General features: G+C 38.2%; 2 protein-coding genes across 2 annotated transcripts; both read right to left on the reverse strand.

Moving 5' to 3' along the window:
• Window positions 1-264: 264 nt before the first annotated feature.
• LOC121650237 (trace amine-associated receptor 3-like) lies at window positions 265-1,758 on the reverse strand. Its single transcript, XM_042001633.1, has 2 exons — window positions 1,586-1,758; window positions 265-1,078 (listed from the first exon to the last, which is right to left on the reverse strand). Exons 1-2 carry the CDS (start codon window positions 1,756-1,758, stop codon window positions 265-267), a joined length of 987 nt encoding a protein of 328 aa, XP_041857567.1.
• Window positions 1,759-7,314: 5,556 nt separating this feature from the next.
• Window positions 7,315-8,597, reverse strand: LOC121650240 (trace amine-associated receptor 13c-like). The gene is made up of 2 exons (XM_042001636.1): window positions 8,428-8,597; window positions 7,315-8,128 (listed from the first exon to the last, which is right to left on the reverse strand). Exons 1-2 carry the CDS (start codon window positions 8,595-8,597, stop codon window positions 7,315-7,317), a joined length of 984 nt encoding a protein of 327 aa, XP_041857570.1.
• Between the last annotated feature and the right edge of the window lie 1,619 nt (window positions 8,598-10,216).

The following is a 10,216-nucleotide window of genomic DNA, read 5'->3' on the forward strand; positions in this document are numbered from 1 at the left end:
CAAACATTCATACTTTTGGACATTCGTTCTAAATAAAGATCACAAGGATGAAAAATGCAGCTGGTTTTCTATGAGTGTTTTTGTCAGTGACTTTCAGTCTTTTTCTCCTCTTGTTTGCAGGTTTCCTTTGTGGAGCATAACAATAATAATCATATTCTTAAAGTTTGACTTTATTTCTAGGTAAATTATTGCTGCTCCAACTTGACATAATAATTTTGTTCAATACATAATCATCCAGAAAACTTAGCAAATTGAAGCCTTTTCCTACAGTATTTTGGCCTGACAGGACCCAGGCTGCAGTATCTGAAGAGTCACAATGAATTTTACAGCTTTTCTGAACCAGGGGTAGAACAGTGTGTAGATCACAGGGTTCAGAGTGGAGTTAAAGTAGAACAGATAGTACACCAAGGATGTAGTACTACCATTGAGCAAATCAGGCTTTGCTAGAGAGACACAGTAATATGGGATGAAGCATATTAGAAACACAATTATTAAAACACCAAGATTCCTGGCTGCTTTTAACTCAGATTTCTTTGTTTGAGTCACTGAAAGCTGGAGTTTGATCTCTGTAACATGAGAGCGCATGGCCCGGGCCTGAGACACAGCCACCACAAATACTTTCATGTACAGAACTACAATGATGGAAACAGGAGAAATAAAGCTTACAATGAGATCAACAGTTCCTGTAATGTAATCAATAATAAGCACACATTCTCCGTAGCAGGAATTATGTCTGCCTGGTTCAGACAGGTCATCCTTTACCAAAAGAAAATTGTAGAGAACAGAGCAGAGCCAACACAGACAGACACAGACTTTAACTCTGCTCTTAGTGACTCTGGTTTGGTAATGCAGAGGGTCACAAATGGCCACATAGCGATCGATTGATATGAGCACTATGTCTCCCACTGACGCTGAGATGAGGATATAAGACACATAATTATACAATGAACACATGAGGTCGCCAAGAAACCAGCAGCTTGTATTATGGATGATGTCTCCCGGCATTGTCAGGAGACCGACGAGAAAGTCTGAGACAGCCAGAGAGAGGATGAGGATGTTAGTGGGTGTGTGGAGCTGCCTGGAAGGAGACAGAGAAACATAATTAAAAATGAAAGGACACAAACAAAAAAACACAAGAAAATCCTACACAATTAGTCCAAATACACGTTTTCTTATTTGCCATATCTAAATGTTTAACATTTGATATCTTTCTCCACACAGATAGCAAGAAATCAAATTGAACATCCCATTTTATACTGGGGTTACATTATTACTTACTAACTCAAATGATTTACTTTAAGAAAACAAAAGATAAATAAATAAAATAACTTAAGAAATTAAAGCATCATCAGATTCTGGTAAGATGATTTCTCCCGGCATTGTAATGGAGACCGATGGGATATCCTGAGACAGACAGAGAAGCATGATAAAAGAAATAATAATAAAAAAAAAAAAAATAATAATACAGTCTATAAAACATGTTTTCTCATTTACCACATCTAAATAAGCCATAATATTTGACCTTTTGCTGTTAAGAAATGTTCATTGGAAAAAACAAGCAAATTCTGTTAAAGTCTATCTCTGCCTGTAGTGGGAGACTGAGATGATGACGAGCAGGTTGAGAGTCACAGTGATCACAGATATGGAGGACAGTGTGATGTTAAGAAACACAAGTTCAGGAAGGGAATATGCAGGCTTCTTGCAGGAGGTGTTGGACAGGTGTGGAAAGCAGAGTTCTGCTCTGTCCTGTGTTTCCATCTTCAGAGATCTGCAGAAAGCTGCAGCTCTGGTTGCTTTCTGAACCAAAGTCAGTAATATTACTGCTTCCTCTCATTTGCAGCTCCTCCCATCTTTTTCTGTTGGACACTAATATCACTCCTCCTTTTCCTCTTTACAATCTATCACCAACTTTATTTATTTTTTCCTCCATCCCTGCTTTTATCACTGTCCCAGTGACATCTCAGTTTTTGTATCACCACATCATCCTTTCTGTGATGGGGTTTGCTGGAAATTCAGTTAGATTTTTACTATATGAAACCATGATGTTCTCATCACCTGTTGTTTTGTGTGTACAGTGGACATGCTATAGTTTGTTAAGTCCTTTATATTTCAAAAACATTCTTGGATGGTTAAAATGTGACTGCCAGTGGCATACCTAACTTCCATTTTGTTTTTCTTCCCTACTGACTACCAGGGGCAGTAAATAAGCAATAGATCATCTGAACCAGCACACTATCCCATGAATGGCTGATGCACAAAGAAGTATCAAAAAAGGCTGGTTGGATTTTTCTCCATGAAACATCTAACTTTGTGCATAACAGCTTGTAACCTGTCCATTCTGAGGAAGATTTAGATGAGGACTGGGTCCCAGGTGTTCACACCTGGACAATCTGGGGATCTCCGTTAAAATGAAGAAAAATTTTGCACCTTCTATTGGTTAGATTTGCTTTTGTGCTGCACTTTACTCAGGTGGACCAAAGCATCTGGACAACACCATGCAGTTACAACAACTGTTTGCTGGGGGCAATATTTCCCAAAACTAGCACTGACCAAGAACAAATTAGCAGGACAAAGAAGAGGCCTGTAATCAGCATTCATTGCCCTTTTTATTGCTCCTAACTTGAGGGATAGTCTACCCTGAAATGGAATGATCAGTATAGACAATAAGTATTAATGATATAATCTTAAAATATTCTGTTGTTATAGCATCAAATTTCTCAAATGTTTTGGATGTTCTTTAGCATAGCTTTCACTATTCCTTTACTTAGTTATACTTCATTATTTAATATTATTATCTGATTATATAATTTAATATTTGAATATAATTTAACATGGTTCCAATACAGAAAATTAGACAATTTTCTAAAACTTGCATTATGACTCTTTTGGATGACATTTACATCATAGTACAGCTCATACATAATATAATTATTCATAGTATAATTATATAGTCTCACGCAACACACACACACACATACACACACACACACACTCACACACACACACACACACACATACACACACACACTGAGTGTTGGAGAGCACTCCTGGGGGACTTCAATGCTCACGTGGGCAATCACAGTGAGACTTGGAGGGGTGTGACTGGGAAGAATGGCCCCCCTGATCTGAATCCGAGTAGTGTTTCATTACTGGTCTTCTGTGTTTGTTACACCTTATCCATAACAAGCACAATGTTCAGGCATAAAAATCTCCATGTGCACTTGGCACCAGGACACTCTGCAGTTTGACAAGTCTTTGTATTCATATTATCAGACTTGCGGTAAAATGTCAACTCACCACCTGGTTGGCTCAGATGGTGGGGGAGGATGCCGGTCAGACCTGGCAGACCGTGCTGTGAGGGTCTGCTGGGAACATCCCCTGAGCTTCAACTCTCACCTCTAGCAGAGCTTCAACCATGTCCCCAAATAGGTGGAGGACATTAAGCCTGAGTGGATGGTGTTGCGTGCTATCATTGAGGTGGCCAGCTGGAGCTGTGATCATAAGTTCATGTCGTGACAGATATCCTCAAACTCGGTGGACACCAGCAGTGAGGGATGCAACCAAACAGAAGAAAGAGTCCTATTGGGCCTTTTTGGCCTGTGTGACCCATTGATCTGCTGTGGTGAAGAAGGAGCTGAGCCAGAAGGCAAAGATCTCAATTTAAAGGTCAATATATGTTCCAGCCCTGATGTATGGGCCTAAGCTGTGGTTAATGTGGAAAGAACAAGACTGCGAAGACAAGAAGCTGAAATGAGTTTTTTTTCCCCCTGTGTAAGGAGTCTCTCCCTAAGGCCTGGTACACACATAAAGGTTTTTTTAATCTGATGAGATCTTTGGTTGAGACCTCACACCTGAGGAGAAAAAAATCAGGCATATAACCGTTTTGTTCATACTGTGTGTGGTGTGCTCTGATAATCTCATCACAGAGCAACACACACATTGCGATGCTGTCCCACAACTGATCTAAAATCTAGTCCTCAGAGCCAAAAATCTGTCATGACCAAACATGATCTAATAAAAACGTAGAAGAACCATAGGAACAACTGGAAAAAAAAAAAAAAAAAACAAAGAAGAAGAAACATAGCAACAACCAGAAAACACAACACCCAGCATGGAAGAGGATATATAGGATGAGAGAATGATGGTGGTCTTGGGACTATTATTAATGGAAAAAGCCAGAACTGAAAAAAAAACAAAAAACAAAAACAGACTGGAGACAGCGTGAACACAGACTTTATATCCTTCCTTGTACTCCAGTCAGCTCGCTCTATGATTGGTTACATTGCGTTCCACATGACAATCCAGTGAAATCACAACTCAGGAGTTGTCAGCTTCCACACACGTGAAGATATTTTGTCAAGACAGCAAAGGTAAGACATTTTATGACTTTTACAAATGTGAAGCATAAATCGGGTCTTCTTCTGCCTCTGGTTCGGTAAATCTTGGTCATAGCGAGATGAAACTTACAGCTTTGGAAAATTTGTGAGATGTGTTCATCCAGCTGCAGTTCAGTATTTCAGTTCACACTGTCCTTCAGTAGAGGTGTCGTTTGTCCATGTTCATTCCATTGGGTGGACACGCAGAGCCATAATTTGTATTTACATTTCTTTTCAGACTTTGTGTACCTGGTGTTTTAATTGGTTGTCCTAACTGTGTTTGGTGGTCATAGAAATGGTTTTACTGAGCTGTTTGCTGAGATTCTGGACCTTCTGTGGATACCACACATGTTTATAATTATATTTACAGACCTGATGTTACACCCATAAAACAGATGTTAACCCATTATCTCCCTGCAACAGGTAAAGCTAAACAGTCAATCTAAGAATGCAAATTCACAGAATCTATAGGCAAGAAATCTGGATAATGAAGCACTGAAGGTGCATGGATGGAAGTTATTGTGCATATTGTGAATATTTCTGTCTCCTCATCATCTAGACTCTGTCAGATTCTAATCCTGCTTTCTGTCTGTTAACCTGATGACTGATATTCTTCAGATATTGTTCCTTCTGTATTTAGAAGGAACAGTTTCACAGCTTTAAACTCATCCTGCTGACGTTTTACCTGTTAGTTAGTAAATCCTGAACATTTCTTCACATATATATAGATATATATCTATATATCTATATATATAGATATATATCTGAAGAAACGTTTTACCTGTTGCTGTTTATGTGTTTAGTGCAGGGGTCTGCAACCTTTACAATCCAAACAGCCATTTTTCCCTCAGTTAAGAGACCTTTTGAAAAAAGACACCTTATGGTTTTTGATAAATATCTACTAAATTTGTTGTCATTATAGAAGAATTACATTTTTATGGAAAAAAATGAAAAATTGCTAAAACCTGCATTTGTTGTTATATCTATTTTTAAAAACATTAGTTAGTTCTTTATCATTTTTAGCCATGAAGAGCCATTTTGGGAAGTCCAGAGAGCCACTTTCAGCTCTGGACCTTGCAGACCCCTAATTTAGTGTTTAGGTCTTTTTTTTTTTTTTTTTTTTTTTAGAGAAAAGGATATTTTGTGCTCAACAATGCGATTAATCCTGCGTTGCAATTACAATGTGAGATTAAAAATTTTAATCATTAAGTATAAAGGGGAGGAGTGGCTCAGCAAGGTAGAACGGTCGTCTTGTAACCCGAGGTTTGCTGGTTTGATCCTCTGCCAAGTCGAGTTCATGTCGCGGTGTCCTTGGGCAAGACACCGAACCCCTACTTGCTCCTGATGGGTCGTGGTTGAGGGCCTTGCATGGCAGCTTCCGCCATCAGTGTGTGAATGGGTGAATGTGATGTATGATGTAAAGCGCTTTGGGTGTCGTTCCAGGTACAGTAAAGCGCTACATAAATACGGACCATTTACCATTTATAAAGTGTAAACGACTTAAATTTCACATGTGTCTGTAAGAGCACAGAGTGACGGCTGCTGTGTTGTGCCGAACAAATTTGCTTTGCCAAGAGGAGCTTTATGGATATAAGGCTCCTCTTGATAATCAGGTTTTTTTTATAAATACATTTATTTTTTTTTTATCTTATTTAATGATTTTGAATTATAGAATTTTGGATAATATTTGGCAATTGGTCATTTTTACATTATTTGAACAATTTTGAAATTTAACAATAATCAATATTTTCAGTTTGATGAACAGTGAGTTTGTTGGTTCTGCATGAGGAGATTTAGTAATGATTACTGCTTTTTGAAGAAAAAGAAAGACTTTATTGTTTTCATTTTATATGTATTGCCCCACACTTCCACACGATAAGTCAGGTAGTATGAAGAAACAGTACAACATGTGCAGTGATGACTGATTTAAAAAAATTGTTCGATTTTATAAAGAACTTAAATTGATTTTGATATTTTTAAATTAATATAGTTTAGATGTTTCTTCCAACTCAATTTTTTATTTATTATTACACCTTTTTATCATTTTTAATTTCTACATTATTTTCTTATTAGTGTTGGTTGTTCTATTCCCAAAAGTTCTATGCATTGTTTTATTTAAATTTAATGTTAACTTATTAAGATCAAGCCAATGCTTCAGTTTTTTTTTTAAGTTCTATTCAGCATAAATAAATTAGTGTCATCAGCAAACGAAATAGTTTTAAACGTACTTGGATACTTTACATATAATGTTAATATACAAAATAAATAATGATGGTCCCAAAACAAACCTTGTGGATCTCTAAACTTTAATCTCACATGGTAGAGCGGGTCATTCAATGATAGGTTGGCGGTACAATTCTCGTTGTTTGCTGTTTTAATTCTTTCTTGAGAAAGTTGCCTTTTTCAAAGACTGATTACAAATCTAGGTAAAAGGTTTCACCACATTCGGTTACATTCTTCACAAAAGCCATTATTAATATCGTTACAAGCTCTAGAAACCTTGTTTTTGAAACCTTTAACTATGTCAGTGATTTCTTTCTCATCTGTTCCTTTTAAAAACATGGTGTCTTTATTTTTTCCATGATCCTAAACAATAATAACTTTTCATGTCAAATTGATATTAAAATCCATAACTACACAACAGACATAGCAGAGTGGTTTCCTGTTTTCTAGACAGTTAAATAACAAGGCAGTCAATCAGGAGCATGAATGTAGAGTCACAAAAAAGTTGTTTTGCTGAATACTGCTAAACTTTGAATCAACTTAAGTAATATTTGTGGGATATAAGAATTATGATTGCATTCTTCAGTTTGATGTTTCACAGATTTTGTAATTAAGACAATGTTGTTCCAACTTCACATTATTGTTCAATTGATGATTTAAGGATATTCGGATCCTTGATCTTAATATTTTTTAAAAACCTTCTCTAGAAGGCTTTCTACAGTATGTTGGCCTCACTGGACCCAGGCTGCAGGATCTGCAGGGTGACAATTAGTTTCACTGCTTTTCTAAACCAAGGGTAGAACAAAGCATAGATTACAGGGTTTAGAGTGGAGTTAAAGTAGAACAGGAAAAGCACATAGGATGCATGTGCATTACTCAGCAAGTCGTCACCTGCAAGAGAGACGCAGTAATATGGGATGAAACATATTAGAAAAACCGTAACAAGAACACCAAGAGTTCTGGCTGCTTTCAGCTCAGATTTCTTTGCTCGAGTCTCTGAAAGCCGCTTTGTGACAGCTGTAACATGAGAGCGCATGGCCCGAGCCTGAGACACAGCCACCACAAATACTCTCATATACAGAACCATGATTACCAAAACTGGAACAATAAAACTTACAACAAGGTCAATAGTTCCTTCAATGTGGTCAATAGTAATCATACATTCTCCATAGCAGGAATTATGACTGCCTGGCATCTTAAAGTCATCCATGACAATAAGACCACCATAAAGAACAGAGAACAGCCAACACAGACAGACACAGACTTTCACTCTTTCCTCTGTGACTCTGCTTGAATAATGTAGAGGGTCACAAATCGCCACATAGCGGTCAATTGATATGAGCACCATGTCTCCTACTGAGGCAGAGGTGATGGTAAATGACAAGGAATTATACAAAGAGCACACGATGTCACCAAGAAACCAGCAGGCTGTGTTTCGAATAATTTCTACAGGCATCAACAGGAGGCCCAGGAGAAAGTCTGAGACAGCTAGAGAGAGGAGGAGGATGTTAGTGGGCGTATGAAGCTGCCTGGAAAGAGACAGAAAAGTGTCATTAGACCAATAATAATTCATGCTTCAGTTTCAAAATAATCCAGAAAAATAATCACAATAAAAATCTGTTTAAATTATTCTAATTTGCTGCATCTGCCATATTGTTAACCGTAGACTACTACATTGGTGTGATGATACATGAACCTTCAACATTGAACTCTACTGTCAGCAAAAGCACATTTCATTCATTGCTAACTCAACTATAGTTTATGTTCACATTAACAGCAAATGTGAAAAGACAAAACTAAAAATCATAAAAAATAAATCAATTTCTGCCTGAAGTGGGAGACTGTGATGATGACGAGCAGGTTGAGAGCTGCGGTGATGAGAGATATGAAGGACAGGGTGACGGGAAAGAGCACAGCTTCTGCCCAAGATGCAGGCTTCTTGCAGGAGGTGTTGTAGAGTTGTGGAAAACATAGCTCTGCTCCATCCTGGAGCTCCATCTTTACATCTGCAGAAAGCTACAGCTCTGCTTCTGTGTTCTACTTAGATAACTGATGCCCTTCATCCTCTAACCCCTCCTCTCTATCAGCTGACTAGAGTTGTTGGTCATACTATATGCTGTTGAGTGACTAGGAAGCAGGATTGTTATCACCTCGTGATTATGATGATTTGAGGGAAGAAGTATCTAACAGAAGCACATGAGGTGACAGGTGATGTTAGATGATTGTCAGATGGGTGTTGAGCCACATCAGACCATCTTTCTCATTTCCTGGTTGGCTGAACACCACATGGGTTGACTACAGTTATGACTAAAACACTTTTTAAAATTATTTAATTTTTTCACAACATTTCCGTCATCATTATGAACCCCATTTTCAAGCTTCATATGGAGATGTCCAACCTCAAAGAACTGAAGATTGTCAAAAATATCTCTTACTGAAAATAAACCTGAAATAAATTAACATGGAGCTTGATTGGTGCCCTTTGCTAATATTTGGGCTTGTCTGAATTATAATGGTCCCATTAGGAACAACACAGAAGTGTGAAATGTGTTTTTTTTTTTGTGTTTTTTTTTTTGTATGTGCTTCTTCAGTGTGCATGCGTTAACAGGCATGCAACCTTTTTTAGTCGCTCCTGCCCTTTCCGTACTTTTTAACTCATTTAAACTCTTTTTAACTCTTTTTAAAAGAGACTCTATTGGCCATAAGTAGCTGCCCTCTCAATATGTGAGTTGAGAGTTTTTGTACTCTTTGTTGTGGTAGAACTTTTGCTTTCATGGGGAGTTTTCAGAATTTCCCCGATGACAACGTAGCCATAGCGTGCTTTCACACTGCTTGCCGCTCTTGTCAACAGCCGGTGGTGTAATCCCGCCCACATAACCATCAAAGAACGAAGCTGTGGACTGAACGTTGAACTGTGTGCTATTGGACTCAGACCATATTATTTGCCTAGGGAATTTTTCCATGTCATCCTAGTGGCTGTTCATGTTCCTCCTTCTGCAAACCCCATTGCTGCATGTGACACTGTTCATGCTACCATAGCCCGGTTACAGACTCAACAGCCGAGTGCTTTCATTGTGATCTCGGGTGACTTCAACCATGTCACCATGGATACTACACTGTCAAACTTTGTGCAGTACGTGGACTGTCCCACCAGAAAGGAGAGACTTTAGACTTGTTGTATGCAAATACTAACAATTCCTATAGTTCCTCCCCCCACTGAGTAGATCAGGACAAAACCTCATTAATCTTTCTTCATGTTATATGCTTGCTGTAAAGAGGCAGCCGGTAACCGCAAGGGTTGTTAAGACAGATTTATGCTCACGCGGCGTCTGCATGCCGTCGGTTACGGGGTAGCTAACGCCGGTAAATTTACCAGGTCAGAGTTCTTTTGATGGTTCACTTTTGTTCAGTGGTATTTTTTTGTTTTAAAACAAGAATGGAGTGTAGTATGGTTCAATGTCTTTATTAGCTTGTGGAAGAAAACAAAGAAATAATTCGATCAGCCTCTCATCAACTTGATCCACTGGTTATTGTTTTTGAAAACGGTGGTTACCACATAAATTCAGCGAGAAGATCCCTATATTAGGCAACATGTGAAATTTCCAAACTGACCAATC

Source organism: Melanotaenia boesemani, chromosome 12 (assembly GCF_017639745.1).
Source record: "Melanotaenia boesemani isolate fMelBoe1 chromosome 12, fMelBoe1.pri, whole genome shotgun sequence".
NCBI lineage: Eukaryota > Metazoa > Chordata > Actinopteri > Atheriniformes > Melanotaeniidae > Melanotaenia > Melanotaenia boesemani.

Bases quoted from the DNA above. Each gene is read 5' to 3' on its own strand.
- LOC121650237 (XM_042001633.1), bottom strand. From the start codon at position 1,758: ATGGAAACACAGGACAGAGCAGAACTCTGCTTTCCACACCTGTCCAAC. The intron at 1,079-1,585 runs GCAGAGATAGAC...GTCTCCTTCCAG, and splicing joins ATCTCAGTCTCCCACTACAG to GCAGCTCCACACACCCACTA.
- LOC121650240 (XM_042001636.1), bottom strand. From the start codon at position 8,597: ATGGAGCTCCAGGATGGAGCAGAGCTATGTTTTCCACAACTCTACAAC. The intron at 8,129-8,427 runs GCAGAAATTGAT...GTCTCTTTCCAG, and splicing joins ATCACAGTCTCCCACTTCAG to GCAGCTTCATACGCCCACTA.